The sequence below is a fragment of the Thamnophis sirtalis genome, unplaced genomic scaffold (genome assembly GCF_051295495.1).
Source record: "Thamnophis sirtalis isolate CommonGarterSnake01/CBP01778 unplaced genomic scaffold, rThaSir2_p1.2 scaffold_7, whole genome shotgun sequence".
NCBI classification, from domain to species: domain Eukaryota; kingdom Metazoa; phylum Chordata; class Lepidosauria; order Squamata; family Natricidae; genus Thamnophis; species Thamnophis sirtalis.
The window spans coordinates 68,789,008-68,809,083 of NW_028261387.1; the positions used below are offsets into that span (position 1 = coordinate 68,789,008).

Below are 20,076 nucleotides of genomic sequence, written 5' to 3' on the forward strand. Positions count from 1 at the left end.
TTTTTGAGAAGATAGCTATTGCTTCTTGTACAATGAAGCTTTTTTCATAGAGAAAGCAAGTTAATAAAATGCAAAGACTGTAGCATGTAAGTGCATATGTGTAGGTTTGTGATGTCTGTATGTGTATTCAACTGTAAGCCCTCTTTCATCATTTAAAGATTAGGGGTTAATTGATTCTGACGGAATTAATCTTTTCAGCAGTTGAACAAATTCTACGTAACTTTGCCACAAAAATCCCTTATGATGAAAACAAGATTTAGGCTTCTCAGAACCCAATAAAATGAATAATAGTTTGCAAAAAATTACTATCTCTGTATGAAAATAATTAGTCACTTCCTCTATTCATCAGACAGTTTTAATGAAGACAATTAGGAATGGCTTCTCAATGAATTTAAAGATAAGCTGAAAACTGATACACTAAAGTGAAAGCATTCAGTTGTCAAGATTTTGGTAATCTAATCCTTTTCCTGTTCAATAAATCTAATTGTAGAGGACTTTGTGTCAGAATATTGCTTTTTTGTTAACATTTGCCATCCCAGATTTCTTCATGAACAGAGTCATGTGTGCAAGATTCTTATACTTTCAATTTCTTACACTTCCTTAGACTTCAAGCCCAAAGCAATTAATGCTTCAAGTTATATTTTCTGAAAATTATAAATCTGGCTATACACCTTTCCTCTGCTGCTAATTCAGTGCATGATTGTCATCAAATTTGAGTTGATTACATACATGTTTCTACCTTTGTAAGCACCAATTTAATGTCCCATAGATACTCCGCTTGGTACCTACTACTTTCCCATATGAGTTTTCTCATATTAAAACATGCTTTTAATTAAATAGTATCTGTATGGACTGCATGCTACAAAGAAAAGTTCAAAGTTGCAAGTCTTATCTTTATTTATAAATATCTATATTTGGAAACAATTGCAACCAATTCTTAATGCTTCATAAATTTACAGTTGACAAACAATGGGAGAGACAACTAATATGCTAAAAGCAGAAATTATGTTAAAATGATTTCAGTAAGTTTATGAAATGGGTTGAAAATAACAAATTAATACAGATGTGATATTTTTCCCTTAAGGAAAAGAGATCAAATTCATAGGTATAAAATGAAGGATTCCAGCAAAATCCAATCTGGGTCAGTCACTGGTAGAAGAGGTTTACTTTTCTGAGCTTTTAGACTTGTGCTGGAACCTTTCCTCAGGAAACTTCTCTCTACTGGAATATGTGTTTTGGGATATTCTATGAGTCCTATTTATGTGATGCCTTCCTATTGGTTGATTGATGTGATGATGGTCAGTGATTGGCTGTTGTTTCCTTGTGCTGTCATACCTGAGCCCAAACCTCTAGTTCCAGTGACCAACCTAGATTGGATCTTGCAACATTATCCTGGGATACATTCATGAAGGATTCTTGGCTTCTTAATAATACTTGTGAAAAAAATACTGGAATAATAGTTAACTGCAAAAAAGCTGTGGTGGTGCAGTGGTTAGAATGCAGTAGTTAGAGTACCTGATCTGCTCAAGGTTGACTCAGCCTCCGTCCTTCCATTTTACTGACCTGTAAGCTGATTAGGGCTGTAAAGCATTGTGAAGCAGTATATATAAGTATAAGTCTAGTGCTATTAGTAAATTGCAATAACAGAATTATAGTTTCTGAGTCATAGGAAATAGTTATTCTTCTCCATCTGGTATTCGTCAGACTTGCCACCTTGAGCAAGATTTAATTGTGAGATTACTCAACTATAAAGTTGGTCAAGATCTGACCTATTTTTCAACATTTCTAAAACCAAATAATGGGAAAACGGATTTAAATTGCAACCAATCGAATTCCATTTAACTATTAGGAAATTGTTTAACATGAAGAACAATTTAACAGTAGGAAACTCTATGATTTCATGATATAATGACATACTTTTCTGTTATGGTAAATTATTGGACATAATCTAGTCTATCTGGATAAAAATATCATAATTCCTGGATTTAAAAGGAAATGTCTTCTCTGTATAACATTTTATTTGTGTAGAAACACATTTCACTCTACCAATCCAAGTGGGAAAAAAAGTTTATTTTACATACCCCATATAAAAAAATTCTAATAAATATACAAAACAGAGATGGAATTTGTAGATGTACAGTGAAATAAAATACTACCTGAGCCTTTTCAAATCCTGTTAAGTAGACAGAAAAATTTCTAAAAAGAATAAGCTTCAGTCTTTAATAATAAGTTTACTACATAGATTTCTTTGCTATTGTGAGGTAGAAAAAAAGATATATAATTGAGGGGGTTCCCCTTAACAATGTTTAATACATTTACATTGAATTATTTTCTTATTTGCAAAACAAATAGACAAGACGAGGGGGTTTTGATTCTGTGTGACTGTTTCCTGATCACAACATCACTCAATTCCATATTCCAATGACTGCATCTCAAATGATCCGAGTTTGCAGATGATACAACAGTGATTGGTCTCATTTGAGACAACGATGAAACTGTATACAGATGGGAGGTTGAACAACTAGCTTTGTGGTGTGACCAGAACAATCTGGAACTGAACACACTCAAAACCATAGAAATGATGGTAGTCTTTAGGAGAAACTCTACCATACTACGACCTCTTATAATACTAGACAACACAGTATCAACAATAGAAACCTTCGAATTTCTACATTCTATCATATTTCAAGGCCTAACATCAAAAATGTCATCAAAAAAGCACAACGAAGAATGTTCTTTCTGCGCCAACTCAGAAAGCTCAAACTGCCCAAGGAACTGCTGATACAGTTCTACAGAGTAATTATTGAGTCTGTCACCTGCACCTCTATAACTGTCTGGTTTGGTTCTGCAACCCAACAAGACAGACACAGACTTCAGAGGATAGTCAGAACTGCATAAAAAACAATTACCACCAACCTGCCTTCCATTGAGGACCTATACACTACATGAGTCAAAAAGAGGGGTGTGAAAATATTTACAGATTCCTCACATTCTGGACATAAATTGTTCCAACTCCTACCCTCAAAACAATGCTATAGAACACTGCACACCAAGACAACTAGACACAAGAACAGTTTTTTCCCAAATGCCATCACTCTGCTAAACAAATAATTTCCTCACCATTGTCAAACTATTCACTAAGGCTGCATTACTATTAAGTCTTCTCATTGTTCCTATCACCTATCTCCTCCCACTTGTAACTGCAGGACTGCAACTTTATGGCTTGTATATTTATGATTTATATTGATATTGATTATTTCCTGATTGCTTATTTGTACCTTATGACTATCATTAAATGTTGTACCTTATGATTCTTGACAAATTTATCTTGTCTTTTTATGTACACTGAGAGCACATGCACCAAAGACAAATTCCTTTTGTGTCCAATCACACTTGGCCAATAAAGAATTCTCTTCTCTTCTATTCTATTCTATTTTTCCAAAAGTACTCACATAAGGTTCATGACCAGTGTAAATAATTCTTCTTCTCCCAAAAACTGTATTTTTCAAATGTTATTGTTAAAAGTTTGTTATATTGCACATATTATTTAGCAAATGTATGCAAAAAGAAAAAGAAAAGAAAGAAATGTGATGCATTAAGGATAATAATAACAGAATCAGATAAGTACTCAAGAAAGCTGAGGAGGGTTTACTAAGGTTCATTTTTACTAAGGTTCATTTTATTTATATGCCGCCCTATTCCCAGCGGGACTCAGGGCGGCGCACAAACCCAAAGGAGGGGAAGGAAACACAACAGGAGCATGGTCTTATCATGAATTTAGAAGCTTAGCTTTAAGTAGCTGGATAGCTATAATATATTAATCATAACCCTTTGAAATAACCAGAGATAATTGGAACTGATGCTTTATATTGTTTGGTTGAAACAGTTTTTGTTCCTCAAGGATCAAAGTGTAACATTTCTTCAATGTAATGATTCTTCCTTTCTTCAAATAGGTTGCAATCAATTGAATAAAGTTCTGTGAAATGTATAGGCATTTTGGATAAGTGATTTTTCATTTGTCCTATGTTATATAATAAGGAAAATATTGTCTAGATCATCTTCAAATATATTAATATAAATTTTTGCCATTCCAGAATCTTCTGCTGATTGTTTCAAATGTTTCTTTAATACATATAACTGAAACTTAATATTAAGAAATGTTTCAGTTCAATGATTATGAATGAATTACTTCCATTTTATTTATGTGTGTATGTAAGTCTAGGATAGTAGCGGAACAGAAAAACTATTGTCCACATAGAATTAGGCTTAATGCCATTTATTTTCCTAGTAAAATTTTCTAACAATAATTGTAATTATATTAAGCTAATAAACACACACTCAAAATGCACCTTTTAAAAAAATAATGATTCTTCTTTAAAAAATAGATTCTCTTATAAACTGAACAATCAGGGCAATTTTAAGTATTTATTATTTGGAATATAACTATTGTTGTTTCCACAATTTGATCATGGTAAGATATAAACCTACATTTCAGTATATATTTTGGAGTGATTATGCAGAGATAATATTTATCAATCTAACCTAAGAAGAAATGTAACAAAATTGTATGAAAATAGAAGAAAGAAAGAACTTGTCAAATGAATAGTGTCCAAGTACATGAAAAGACAAATAGCAAATAATAGATTTGACCTAGATGAAAGTAGTATATTTTGCGAACAATGTAATTACTTTAGTAATACAAAAGAACAAGTCCTAGTAAATTAAATATTATTTAATTTTGATGTAATAGAGCTATTCATATATTGAGTAGTGGGTAAATCTGCATTCTGTTCTAGAGGCTATTATTGCCTATACATTAGAAAATTACAAGTTGTGCTGTTGTGTATTGCAGCTTTACCTCAATATGCACTCAGAGAGATTCATGGATGTTCTATTTTACTGACCCCCCCCTCGCTTTTTTTTACAACAAATGCTTGTAGGAGCATAGCAAGAAGAAACATTAAAAATCTGCCTGAAGACAAATAGTGTAGTAGCATATTGCTCTCCAAGCCCAAATTTGGACTGCTATTTAGTAATAGTCCTTAGATGCTAAATTCTTCCAGGCTTCCAGGAGGAAAATAGCTGTTTTCCTTTCATATTCCCACTTGAAAGTTTCTTTCTGATTTCGATTATGTTCTCTTCATGTCAGACTTTACTTCTAGAAACTGCCTTGACAATTCCATTTTCTTGACAATCTTTTTGAAAGTGATTTACTTTTTTCTTCTTCCTAGGGCTGAGAAGGCATGATTGACCCAAAGACAACCAACTGGCTTTATGCTTAAGGCTGGACTAGAAGTCATGACCTACAATTTTGTATTGTTGTATTGTAACTATTACACCAAACCAGCCCTCATATTTTGTACAACTACAAATAATACTCTGATATTATTCCAAGTACAACAATCCTAATCATGTTACATTGAATATTGAGAGAAACCAGAAAGATTATTTTTCCCATATTTTCATTGGATTTGTATATATTGACTATATTGTCCCTGGAATTCAGTGGATCTACTGTAATTCACTGTCCATGCAATTCCTCAAAGGTTCAACATACAGGGAAAATGTGATAAATAAATTTTCCATGATTTGCAAGTCTAACCAAAATACTCTCCTTAATATGAATTATTGGCAAATATATAACAAGCCTGCCTTGAATTTGTGTTATGCAACTGCATGCATTCTTTATTCAGAAAGGGGAATGATAGAAAACATAACATCCTCCTCTATTATGAGGGGAGTCAAAGAACCTCTTACAAAGCAAAACTGAGTGTTGATTCTTGAAGATGTCAGAAATGGGAATGTAGTACAGATCCTTTTCATCCTTCTACTGTATTTGGAATAAAACAATGCTAACATGATTTTCTTGTTTGCTTTCATTAACTCAACACCAAAAAGATATTAATGCTTAGAACCATTTTAAAGATAGCAAGCTTAAGCTAACTCTATTTATTTAACTTAACAAAGCTCATATAAAATTATGGTGTGTGGGTGTGTGTGGAGGTGGGTGTGCACGCACATGTTTGTGTGTGTTAGATTTTCTTGGTTTCCATTTTGTGGCATGGATTGGATGACATTTTGACAAAATTCATGAAGGAGCCAAATTAAACATCCTGTGTTTATCAGTATAAAACTTAAACTGTTTGTTTTCTGAAGAGTGTAATATTTTCTATCATGTCAACACATCTAAAAAGATATTTAATACTAATCTATTTCTTTATTTTGAATTGATATTTTCCTTTTTTGATTCTCATTTTTTTTAAAGGATTGCTACCAACTTGTTTTGTTTGTTAGGCAAATATTGAGATAAAACAATCCGAAGATCACTACTGCCCAATATTAGAATATCTGAAACTTTAAGGCTAGTTTGGTAATGGTGTGTCATTCTGGATTAAGATATTATTTAACTGCTATCTGCAGATATTCAAACTGCACTTATGCTGGCAGAGAGTAAAAATATTAAGAAATATGCTATTAAACAAATCAGAATGATAAATGAGAGCATACGTGAATCAACATGACAATATATGACATAACAATCCAGTAACTGTCAAAATGTTTGCATTTTTATGACAGTTCCTTTCCTGTACTGATAATCACCTGTGCTCATGAGGCTGGGTGGGTTTCGGGTGGTCACCTGTTGCCTACCTATTACTGCTAAGAACAAGAAAAACAGTTTCCAGGCAGCATGCATGGGAGAGAGAAAAGAAAAAAGGAAATAAAAATAAAAATGTGCCACTTCAGAAAATTGCATTTTAATCCTGAAAATTTGCACCCAAAATTTTAACATATATATATTTTTAAAAAGGATTGCTACCAACTTGTTTTGTTTATTGTGTGTGTGTGTGTGTGTGTGTGTGCATGTATGTATGAGATAAAGGACCATTTATCAGCTCTCTGCCTGGGTTTCAATTATAATTAGTGAAATATGTTCTGCATTACATGAATCAATTGAATACCATTCACAAGTTAATGCAATTTTCACAAATAAAGTGTTAATGCTAACAGATATTGTTTAGGGACAAGGGATAAAAATCAGTTTACAAGGAAAAAGAAAGAAAGAAACCCATACCATATTAAAGAATATAAAATTTACAGTATGTCATTAAATGAATTAAGGATGCAACAACAGATTTTTTTACAATTAAAATTCTGTGGCAGAGAACAAATAAATTGAGGCTTAATTGTTATCTTATTTGAAAGGAATGCTCATTTTACTAATGATGCACATTGAGGTTGTTAAACATATTCACTGTTTGATTTTTTTTAAAAAAATTCTGGATAAAATTCCACTTCTTTCTCATTTAAACTAGTTTGTCATGGATACAAGTTCAAGTACGAAAAAGACTAAAGGCACAAAACAGTTTGTACTAATAATAAAGAAAAAAGGTTAGATAGCAGTTTTATATTCATTTGAGGGATATGTAGGGTGGTGCAGTAGTGCAGATGAGTACATCAATCATATTGTCTGCATGTATGTTTGTAATATACTGAACATTATAATAAATTCAGGAAATTCACTCTTTGGAATAAAACAGGATCTCCTGCATATAATGTCAGAGGCATATACTTTTCATTTCAGTTGACTTAACTGGGAAGAAAATTATGTGCACTTTTGTTAAATTTATAAGTACACACATATACATAAAGGGTACAGGTAGTCATTGTTTGGCAACTGCCTCACATAGTGATTGTTTGCAATTATGGTGTTGATGAAAAAGTAACTTTAGAACCAATCCTCACATTCACGACCTTCACCGGTCTGTGAAGTAAAGGAAAGCTGAAGTAAACACATTTGGGGCTGACTGACAACTCCTTCCTTTAACAACCGAGTTGCCAGTCCCAATTGTGGTCACTAAACTTTCAACTGCTTCAGAAGACAATTCTTGCTTTATTCAAGGACTGATCAAAATGTCCATCCTTCATTTTTTTTAATTGAGTAAATAATAATTTTGGGATAAGCAGCCATGAGTTGATTTCCAAATGATTATGGAAAAAATGGATTAATTTATTTATCAATGTCTTCTTTTTCATTATTTTTTAAAGTTCCGGAAACACAGAAATGACAGCAAGTCCTGTTAGCCAGTTTCCTCCTAAATTACACAGGGATTGCATTGTACAATGGGAAACTTGCATGCATACTTGCCTGCAGATTATTTGATTAGCATGGAAGCAGTACTACATTGACATAATGGAAATTGGTAAGGTAAGAAGCTATCTTCCAGATGCTGATATTAAATGTCACCTTTCTTGCTTCCCCCCCTCTTGAAATTGTTTCAGCCCAGCCCAACTTATTTAATTTCATGATAGGAAATTTCATCTTTTATTTCACCCAAATTCCTGAAATGAAAAAGAATTAATTTTGACTTGGTTTCTACATTCTTTAGCAATTATCATGGGGCTTTATGTTAGATACTCTTGTCACTAAGAGTAATATAATACATCTTGACATTTTACATCAGCTTCTAATATTTCATTTTGGAGGCACTGGTAATTAATGTTGGTTAAAATTGGAAATACTATCCCATCCCTGAAGATTACAAGACTTCACAGTAAGACCAGATATTTTTCCCAGTTTATTCAGGAAAGGTAGAAGATGGGCAAAAAGAAATCAGAGAAGTAACAGACCTTCTTTGGAGAAGCAGTTTTTGATTAAGTGCATTGTTAAGAGCCGGGGTGGTGCAGTGGTTAGAATGCAGTACTGCAGGCTGCTACTTCTGACTGCTGCCTGTCTGAAATTTGGCAGTTCAAATTTCACCAGGCTCAAGGTTGATTCAGCCTTCCATCCTTCCAAGGTCCATAAAATGAGGACCCAGATTGTTGGGGGCAATATGCTGATTCTGTAAGCCACTTAGAGAGGACTGTAAAGCACTGTGAAGTGGTATATAAGTCTAAACGCTATTGCTATTGTAAATGAGAAGAAGTTACTAGTCTTTCATTACCCCAGAAGAGAGCAGAATGTGCAAAAAGTACAAGTAGTCCTTGACTTATGGCCTTTTGTTTAGCAACCAAAAGTTATCATGGTGCTTATGAAAGGGACTTATGATTGGTCCGCACATTCATTCATTTATTTATTTATTTATTTATTTATTTATTTATTTATTTATTTATTTATTTATTTATTTATTTATTTATTTATTTATTTATTTCCTACCTTTATTATTTTTTAAAATAACTCAAGGTAGAAAACATACCCAACATACTTTCCTCCTCCTATTTTCCCCACAACAACTATCCTGTGATGTGGGTTGGGTTGAGAGACAGTATCTCATTGTTCATTATGACCATCACAGCATCACCATAGTCATGTGATCAAAATTTGGGCACTTGGCAACCAGTATGTATTTATGATAATTGTGGCGTTCCAAGGTAAAAATAATCATCAATTTAGGATTAGTTGTTTAGGGACCATTTGAAGTTATGGTCTCCCTGGAAGTATTTGCAACTCAATGTCAAAGTTCCAACAACCGTCCAACTACTATGGTCATATCACAACACTTCAGGCACTTTTGTCATAATTTCTATTTAAGTGTTTTATTCCAAGCAAACTCCATCTATACAGATTTAACTCAAGAGATTCCTGTTACATGTTTAGTATCATTAAAGATAGGCTGATAGTCTTCACATGTATTTCCATATAAACTAGGAACCTGCATAAAAATGATTATAGGTTATGTGGAGGTCAACTTTTTAGAAATAATCTAAAACCTTTTGTGATCAGGGCAGTCCAAATCTCTGAGGTGTTGCTACTACAAAGGGCAGACCCTACAACAAAGAAAGCATACTTTCTAGGTACTATTAGATAGCATTTATTAAAGGAGAGGACACAAAATGTATCCACTCAATCCAGTTTTGTAAGATAAGCAATGATGAGGAAAAGATGATCCTTGAAATAGTCTGATCCTATGACATGGTTATTGTAGATGGTAGCAAGCATCTTGAAACCTTTCAACTTTTGATTTTCAGATCGTGATACTTTATAATCTCCCATTCTTTGTCTTCTATTCTACTATCCCCTGATATTGCCACACTTTTATCCATATTTTCTTATTTTCCATCATAGCTAAATTTAGTGGGTTATCATCAAGTTGTATTGCGAAATCACACAATATTGGCAACTACTTTTTTCAACTCTATGTTCTCACCAATTTTTCCTTACTGACACATGATAATTTTCTGTTCACTGTTCCAATAAATAATTTAAGTGACTCTGTTATGTTGTTCTTTACAATCAGTTTATATGATCTTCTTGAAAATCTCAACATTTGATATAATATTTCTTCTCCTTCTTTGAAAATATGCATTTTGAATCATTTGCTGATATTTCAGTTATGGTCTTGATAGCATTTGTTCACATGGCTTTCTCTTGAGTAGTCAAAATCAAGCCTTGATTTTTTGTTAAAAATTTTTTGAAAATATTTCAGTTGTAAGCCAGTTTTATCTAGCCACTTTCCCTTTGATATTTGCAGAAATTAAAAAGTACATGATGTACTTTTTCTTGCCAAAACTCTACTTGTGTTTAGATTAAATTATTTCAATATTCATGTTTTGTTTCGTGTATCTTCAGTAAGTTTCAGTTTTTATTTACATAAGCAACTGATGCATGCTTTTCTTCTTCAACAGTTTGTTTGAATTAGAACTTCTGCTTCCATTTTTGTAGGGCAGGTACAATATTATCAATATTATTAAAGGGATATAATGCATAGTAAATAGTCATCAGTTTTCTGTCTTTTTCTCCAAAGCTGTCCAGTTCAGCTTTTGTCCAGTTAATAATTCCAGCACTATTTTGTTTACTACATATGGACCAGGTATTGATGACCTTGATGGTGTATCCAGTGCTCAATTTTGTCTTTAGCAATTTTCTCACTCCTACTTTTTTTTATTACACACTAGTGTTATTTCTAGAACTCCTTCTTTATTCAGATCACAATTAGATCACAAGCATATCTACTAATTTGTCACATACTTCAAATGCTTATATGTTTCTACTATAACACTATTTGAAGATAAAATGAATAAATGAAATATCCTTTCAAATCTTTTTGATTGATAACAATACAGATTTTTCCTTATTATACCTACATTACATCTTGCTAAAAACAATTTCTTTTTAAAAGAAGATTTTTTTCTACAAAAGTAATCTTTCTAAACTATTTTGAAAAAAAAAAGTTTAATTATGAGTATACTTTCAGGCATTAAAAACATAGTAGAGAATCCAAATTTCTTAGCATGAATCATTAAACAATTGAGAAATTAATTGAAGTTTTAGGGTTCTCAAACTTCACCAAACTATAACCACCTAAAACTATATGAATGATAAATGTATAGACAGCTTTTTCATACTTTATGAGTTGGGCTTAGCACTTCTTTTTCCCTAGGTCACCTTTAGTTTTCTATTTTTTTTCTAAAACTCTTGGTTATCTACAACATGTTCTTCTTTCTTTTCTTTGCCTTTCCATTTCCCTTAGCAAATTTCATTTTTTCTGTGCTATAAATAATATTAAATTATAATATTTTCTCTATTTTAAAACCTATAAATAAAATAAAATTGATAGACAGGATAAAAATACTGAATTTATCTATTGCATATACTTCTACAAATACCCCAATATATCTGCATCACATTGGAAGTCACCGGCTAGTAGGAAACCATTTGCCAATTAACATTGGTTTAGTCGTATCTCAAACCCTGCTTTGTATTTTTTGATCTTAGCAAAATGGAAGCAGGTTTTAATAAATCATTCCCATTATACAAGTTGGTTCAAGCCTTATCAGTTACAAATTCAATGTTGTTCACTCTGATATCCCTTTGTTTTGGTTTTCTTTTCCTTCTCCAAATACAGATGTAGATTTTTTTTTCAAAGCTCAGGAGAGAAGCTGTGAAAAATGCTAAAAATCTATTACCTCCAAAATATCTTCATTCTTTTACTTCTGTTAATTTTGGGGTAAATTAGTAGTGACAAGTCTGAAGAATTAAGATTTTTTCCTCTGACTCCAATTTAATATGATTCACTTTTTAAAAGGATTTTTGACTTCATTTTAATGTGATTCTTTGATTTCATGACAGTTGCAGAAAAACTTCCTTGCATTGCTGTTACCACAGCATGGTTTTCAGACAAATATTTCTCTATTAATCTTTCAAGATTTTTTACCAATTCCCTTCCTTTTTAAGCAGGAGATATAATACAAAGTAATATTACATTCAGATGTGATCCAGTGACTAAACTATGGGATTATCACAGGCCTTATCAATGGTTTGATTTAACCAAGGTATGCTGAATGATCATAGGATTGCCAATATGATCACCAATGTCCGATAATGGATATGGCACAAGAAGAAGAAAAATGCTGAATGTGCCATAGAGGCTTGGTTCACACCAGTGGTAGGTTGTAGGCGGTATGCCCTGTACGGGCATACCAGAGCCTGCCCGGAGCACTGGGTACCGTTCTCAAATGTTTAAATACTGTGTTCATACTCTGAATTTTATACCTTGACAGTGATCATTAGATTTCACATATAATTACAAGAATAGAAGCTACAGGAAAAATAAAACCATAATGTGAGAAAATAGCATTGACATAAATTAAACCATTCTATTATTCAGCTTGGTACCAAAGTGAAATTTGGGAAAAATGTCTAGATTAAACTGATTGTAATACAGTTTTAAAATATGCATTTTTTCCCATTTCTGCAACTATGTTCAAGGACATTTTTATTGAGGAAAATGATTTGGCAGACAGGCATCTCTCTGCTTTTATAAATTGTTCTATTGACACCTTTACTGGCAAAGCTACCTGCTTGATTCATTCCTTTCCAAAGGAATCACATTTCTGTCATTTAGAATGAGGGGTGTCAAATTTATTTTAACAAAGCACCACTATTCTGTTTAGATTAAGCTAGACACTAGTATGTGGCCAATGGTTTGATTTCTCATCTTAAATTACCGTTAATTTTAAGTCATTCTTGTCAAGGTCCCTGGAGGCACATCAGCAGAACTTGTACAAATCAAGGCTGAACTTTTAGATATTGTGAAAACACTCTCATTGGAAATCAAGGCATGTGCTCTCTTTTGAATTCTGTTTACCAGCTTGATTATCACTTCCATATCATTATCAAAACTGAAAGCTCTGCCTGGAGCGTGGTATTCTTAAAAGCATAAAATTATTTGAAAGAAAGTAGAGGGGAAAAAAGGAAACTTTGTTTGGGAAAAATAACCAACAGTGTTTTTTCTGGTTTAAATCAACATATGGATATTCCACACATTGTGTAAATGATAGATAGATAGATAGATAGATAGATAGATAGATAGATAGATAGATAGATAGATAGATAGATAGATAGAGAAAATAGCCTTGTTATTCTCTGGTAACAAAAGAAAGAAACAGTCAGGGGCATCTTAAAGATCATTTGGTACTTGTGCTTTAAATCATTGCAAGAATTTGTTTCCATAATTTAAAGATAGGAGAAAGAGATCTTGAACATACCTTTGGTGGCTAGCCGGACACAATTTATTTTGGTTTCCTGCAAATGACAGAACATGAAAGGACATCAGATTGTTTCTTTATGAAGCATTTAAGAAGGAACAATATCCTTCAGCTAGAGACATACATAAAGAATATTTCTGAAATATCTATGCCTAAGCATAATAAATATAGGGCTGTGCACACAATGAAAACGGTTTAGAAGTGCCTTAGACCTGACCTGAATGCAAGCATACACTTCTCATCTACTATTCATCTAAGGGAACATCATATTTTTCAGATTCCTAGTGCTTCAAGAGTCACCCTAACTTTGATGATGAATTCCTTAAAGGATATCACTTTTTTTCATACTTATATGGAAACCTGAAACAAGATCAGGTTACTTTAATGAACAGCAAAGAAATGCTATTTCTGCATGAGACCTGAAGCACTTCAAATCACTTTTGAAGAGTATTCAACCCTACTAAATGCAAATTGATACCACTGTGCATAAAGCCTGAGTGCCATTGTCAGGGAATAGATTGGGGATATAAATTAAATTCAATATGCACATTGGTGAAAGGGAAATGGTGCAGTCTGCAAAAAGGACAAAAATACACAGGCATAAATAGAATCCTCTACTGTCCATCACGCACTACTCGGACACCTTCACAAATATATACAAGGAAATGCATATTTGAAAAAGATATGCCTAGCATAAGAATATGAAACTTGAAAAAAATGTTTAAACTCTGCAGAAGAGTATTACAGTTACAAATCATTTCTTTTCTTTTCTTTTTAATTTCTTTTTTTTCCTTTGCTGAAAATTGTGAGAATATAGAAATATAGGAAAATTCTGCAAATACAGATTTAGACTCATTTGCATACATTTTGTTCAAAAAATTGTTTATGCATAATTTAAGAACACAAATTTGATACCCAAATGATATATAATCAGATTGTACTTTGCAATTTGTCTTTATGGTTTTGACAAAGAAATATTTGCTGGGTGATAATAAACTACAAATGCCACTTTCTTCCTCTCTTTTACACTGTAAAACATGTTTCTCCTAGTACCAGACTTTGAATAAATGATTGTATATTATAGGACTTTATTAATGTGGCTATTTTGTGCACATCTTGGTTGTATAAATTATTGTATATAAATGTATAATAGGGTTCTATTGATATGGTTATTTCATGCCCATTTTGCAAGCATTAATATTGCATTATATATTTACAATTTTCATCTTATATTTTAATAATATTTCTAAAAAAATTGAACAATGCTTTATTATAGCAAATATATTTTCTGGTGAGATAAGCTAAAAACATGATTCTACATCCAGTGATACCAGTATTATTGTATATCATTTTGTATAATTTCTTGATCCCAGAATACTTCTTTAAGCGGACTGTTTTAATGCTATCATTTCTACCAGCTGACCAACACAAGAGAGGAACTCTACCAGATTAATTTTTAAGAAGGATATTATTTGCCACTTCAGATATATTCAAAACATCTTCCAAGTCTAAGAGGAAACAATCTGATTCAGAGTAGGAGAGTCTAAAAACATCATTTGAACATCCCACAAACTCATCCAAACCTCCATAAAAAAAAAAAAAAGTCCAATCAGATGAATGGACAGAAGCACAGGCAGAGTTTTGTGATTGATAGCTCTAGTTTCCCATGATGAAATGCCTTTATCAGGGCTTTATTTTTCTATTTACTTTCTTTTGCTTCCTATTACACTAAAGTTTAACATAAGTCCTGTTCAGGTATCAGACTTCCAGAGTTCATGACAGAAAGTGCTCTGATAAGTCCCAAGCCCAATTGTCACTGAACTGAAATTGGTTTCTGGGAACATTTGGCAATTGAGAAAAGTTGCTGTTCACCTCTCACACATTGGATATATCGCCTTGCAGAGAGTCCCCTCCTCCTTAATTTATTTATTTTTTTAAAAAAATGTTTGCAGAAGGAGAACAACCCACATTGCTATACTTAACAATCAGTTGTGCTGCAGATCGCGGGTGGGGGAAATTACTTTATTCCATATTGTTTCTCTTGCATCTTAGGGAAAAAAATAGCTCAGCTTTGTGTTTTAGCACTGATACATGAGACCTATAATATTTCTGGTATTGATATATTATGTGGGCATATTTGTATTAGTTTGAGACACATACAATAAAGGACAGGGATGGATAAAAGTCTGACATCTGAAGACTGTGTACTGCCAAACCAGATTACTTATTAGTTTCAGTTGGACTTAAATGCTGTCTTCTTCCTAGCATTATTCCTATGCTGTGGCAGGGTCTGCTTAAATTCTGTATTATGATAATAAGAGGTATGTCTTCTTGTCATCTGATATCCTTCTACTATAAATTAGGCTCGGATAATAATGAGGCGTCTCCTATGAATTCTTTCTAAAAATACATGGGTGTTTTCTTCTAAATGTTAATTTATACTATGTTGTCAACCCCCTCTTCCTTTTTAAAAAATAATGTCTTTTGCATGTTAAGAGCTTCAGTGTGTGGCCAAGGTAAGCTGTACTGTAGCCATTCAGTCTCTTCTTTCATTAGCTAACACTGTTACACTGAAAATGACACGATATTTATATATTATGTCTGTTAAATTGTGACCAACTTAGATCAGCCATTTCTTTGGCTTTTGTTGCACAATGTACCATTTTTGGTGTAATATGCCAAAATGTGTTCTAGTCTTGGGACTGTCACAGAAGAGTTGAATTTTCTGGATCTCCACCCAAGGATAGTCTAAATAGAACACATGTGAAACTGGACATTCTTTCATTTTATAATACAAACCACCTGTTTACTGGAATGTGTGGTTTTTTTTTCACTCTATGGACTTGTCAAAATTCAGACGTTTAAATGAAATGTGTCAGAGTTGGGTGTAAAGTGGGGGGGGGACAAAAATTGTATAGAGAAAATACAACTGGTTCCTTATAGTGGGTGGAGTTCAGGGTTTCAATCTTTCTCTCCCCTTATAAACATTTTTGGGACAAAGTAGGAGATTAAGCAGTGCAATGAGTGTGTTAAGTATTGGCAATTTGGCAATTTAATAAATTTATATGCCGCCCAATCCCGTAGGACTCTGGGAGGCTTACAGAAACAAAAATAAAAGTTAAAGTTAAAAAGAAAGAAGAGATACAATTTAAAAAAAACCACACCAAACATTCCATTTAAGTGGGGCTGGACCTTGATCAACAGCCCCAGGCCTGCTGGAACAGCCAGGTTTTCGTGGCTTTTCGGAAGGCCGAGAGAGTGGGAAGGGTCTGGATCTCTACGGGTTGATCGTTCCACAGGGCCAAAGCAGCTACAGAGAAGGCTCTCCCCCTTAGATTGGAATCTAATCTAAGTATTAGATTCATAATGCAGCATCCCTAAAAAAAAAACCCTTCCAAAGCATCAAGATGATTTTTCTGATCAAGAGGAAGGAGCAAAATATCTTAAGCCTCTGTAAAGTTTAAGGTATCAGTATTGCCCTTTGTACACTCACACAGAAAAATGCTCACAAATTTCAGCCAGTGCCATCACCATATTACAGGCAATGGTCTCTATGGCCTTCAGACAGTACACACAGTTGAAGTACAAAGTCAAAAACACTTTGTGTGTGTTTTGGATGCCCCAAATTATTATTTTTTTGTTTTACAAGATTTCCCAAAGTTTTTGACAATCTCACAATTAGCATTTCTCAAAACCTCAGCTTTTATTACCAACATTTTAAATGTAAACATAAAAATCTCACAAGATTTGATAATTTTACAAAGTTAAAGCAATTATAAATGTATTCATTTAATTCTGGTTGATTTATTTAAAACATTAAGCCTTTATATCTTGCCTTTCCTCATAGAGTTCTATTTATTTTTTTCCCCTGAGAATCCTGTCTATGGTTGTTGAGGGTGCCATAATATTCTGGATTCTGCACTCTAACCTCAGAAGAAAATCCAAGAACTTTATCAAGGACAGAAAGCAGTTATTAGAAATGAAGACAGAAGTGAGATTACATTTTTTATCCAATTAAACCATTCTGTTTATATTACCTGATGTAAATGCTTCTCCCGGAGACAAAATCAACATTGAAATTTCATTTTTTACTGTGACCAATTCATATTTAATTAAAATATCATGGAAAGAGGAAGAGCCAGGCATTGATAAATAGATGGATACAAATCTCATTAATCAATCTGAAATTGTGTTGAAAATAGGAGATACTGTTTACTAGGAAATAATCTTAGATTAACAGTGCTATCAAATAAAGAGGTTTTTTTAATGCTCCGTTTCTATGCCAAGCAATGTTTATAAAGTGAAGTTGATAGGAGGAAAAAGTATAGCTGGAAGCAGTTAGGACTGGCACTTCTTATTAAATAATTATGGAATGAAGCATAAACTTGATTTTTTTATATATATCTGCATGATTTGGAATTATATTATCTCTTGGGTTGTCATTATTTATTAGTTGAAGCGTGCTTCAAACAAAAAAATAAACCATAACCTCACACATATGTTTATCCTTCCTCTCCCTAACCTTTACAGAAAGTGGAGATTTTCACCTTCTCCCAACAATTCTATGCCTGGGCAATCTCCCTTGCTTTACTCTGTAGTTCATTGAGAGACAGAAAATATATTCTCTTTCTCCCTCCCAGAGATTTTGACTAGGTTAATAGAGGTGTGGTGGGAGGGGCCTTTTTTGTTACATCAAAGCGATCTTGGTCATGTTTCCTACTTGGTTTCCTTTTGCAAACAAGCTCATAAATACTGCATGTTGCAACGGACAGTGATAAGCACTTTAATTCCACCCACTTCAACAAATGTGTTATACACTTCAGATACACTTGTGATAATACAAGAAGCTTCATTTCAAATATTAAAACAATCACATGGTTTGGCATATTGGATTTTTTTAAAAAAAGGTCCAGGGGATTTATTGGTAAATTGAGTGAATTTTGCTGATGATGTACTTACCCCATTTGCTTTACTAAGTGCCTGAAAATAAATACTGTAGCTTTTCAATGGTGAAAGTGGAGCATTCCAATAGCCATTATAGGTTTTGTTGTCTCCTACTGTGAAAGGCTGTGTAACTGGAAGATTGACTGGTTTCAGCTCAGCTGCAAAGTAATGGGGGGAGTCAAGATTCGAAGCATTTTTATAGCTCACTGGAACAGAGAAACATTCAATGATGTCTGCAGCTCTTCGTGATTTCTGTGGCCGTTCTTCTTTTACAACAAGCTGGTAGACACTGAAAAAGACCAGGAAAATTTAATGGGATAGGAATAAACAACTTTGTGGGTATAATAAAAACAACCTAATTCAGCAGAGTATTGGCAATAAAAAATGGATATCAGTAGAGTTCAGGTGTCTGCATTTATTGTAGAAAAATCCCAAGAGTTGCACTAAATAGCACTGCTGACCAGTATTCCACAAATGTAATAAGTGCAGAAACGTAGTAGAATTTTACTGGAATGATGTCAGCCTCAATTGGATTGGTACTTAGCAGTACTCCTATTGAGCACTTCTGCTGTCTCCCTGCTACAGAACTCAGCTAAGCAACTCATACAGCTGTCTTCTAGATCACTGAGAAATTTCCCAAATGTATGAGGAAACTAGTTGGATCCATAAGGTGCCTGAGATAAATTATCTTAATGGCCCCACACCCTCTAAGAAGGACAGTAGTTGCTGTGAGTCCCAAAGTGACCAGATAGTAATCTGACCATGACAAATGATTGAAGTTGATGTCTTTTAGCTTTTGCTTGCACACTACTTGCTGTGAGGTAAAGCACCAGATCAAATGTGTGGCACCACAGGGTGAATTGGGATGTGATGATATTTTTAATTCCATTTTCAAATGCTCCTGCCAACTGGTTTCCATACTTTAAGTCCCAATGATGACCCACGCGAATTGGAATGAGGAACAGAAAGAAAAGGAACAACAAAGTTTTGTTGAATTCTGAAAGACTTATAAGCACATTCAACTGAATCTTCTTTCAGTTGTTGAATGAACATCACTTGTGTAAGGGACACTTATGGAGCGGCAGAAAAATATACATCCCTGCATGAATTTATAACTTGTATAATCACATTGAAACCTTTAGAACTACTAGGATTGCAATAAATTGAATGAGTGACATGGTTGAGAAGCCAAGTCAAAAAATGGTTAAAGAGTTAAACAAGGTATGAGATTATATGAACTATAATCACAATACCTTATTATTACACATTTTGGTCCTGAGGATTATAGTTCAGCAAGCCCTAGAGTCTGAGGAGTGAATTTACCCTCAAAAGTAGAATGGCAGGAGATTGAATGTAAGAGTTGGAAAAATACAAGTAGTTCTTGTGTATTGATATCCTGTTTAATGACTACTTGAATTTATGACCATGCTGAAAAAAATAACTTTACAAGAGGGGGGGAGGAGAGAGGGAGAATGGGAAGAGGGAAGGGGAGGGAGAGGGAAGATGGGAGTGAGGGACGGAGAGAGAGAGAGAGAGAGAGAGAGAGGGAGGGAGGGAGGGAGGGAGGGAGGGAGGGAGGGAGAGCGAGCGCCTGGGATTCTATTCCATGCTGCTAATGAGGAGAGAAAGATAGCTTGAGGATACAAT

The 20,076-nt window shown here is 33.6% G+C and overlaps 1 protein-coding gene across 4 annotated transcripts in view; it reads right to left on the bottom strand.

The window, feature by feature from the left end:
• The window catches only part of PTPRT (protein tyrosine phosphatase receptor type T), a 631,119-nt gene that overhangs the window by 100,054 nt on the left and 510,989 nt on the right, over positions 1–20,076 (bottom strand). For 3 of the 4 annotated variants that reach the window (XM_087720360.1, XM_087720361.1, XM_014067162.2), the window contains exons 12-14: positions 18,445–18,718; positions 13,486–13,522; positions 6,601–6,657 (exon numbers count right to left, since the gene is read on the bottom strand). In XM_087720360.1, coding sequence (XP_087576486.1) covers positions 6,601–6,657; positions 13,486–13,522; positions 18,445–18,718 — 368 coding nt within the window. The remainder of the gene's footprint in view (positions 1–6,600; positions 6,658–13,485; positions 13,523–18,444; positions 18,719–20,076) is intronic. The other variant, XM_087720362.1, reaches the window with a different exon arrangement.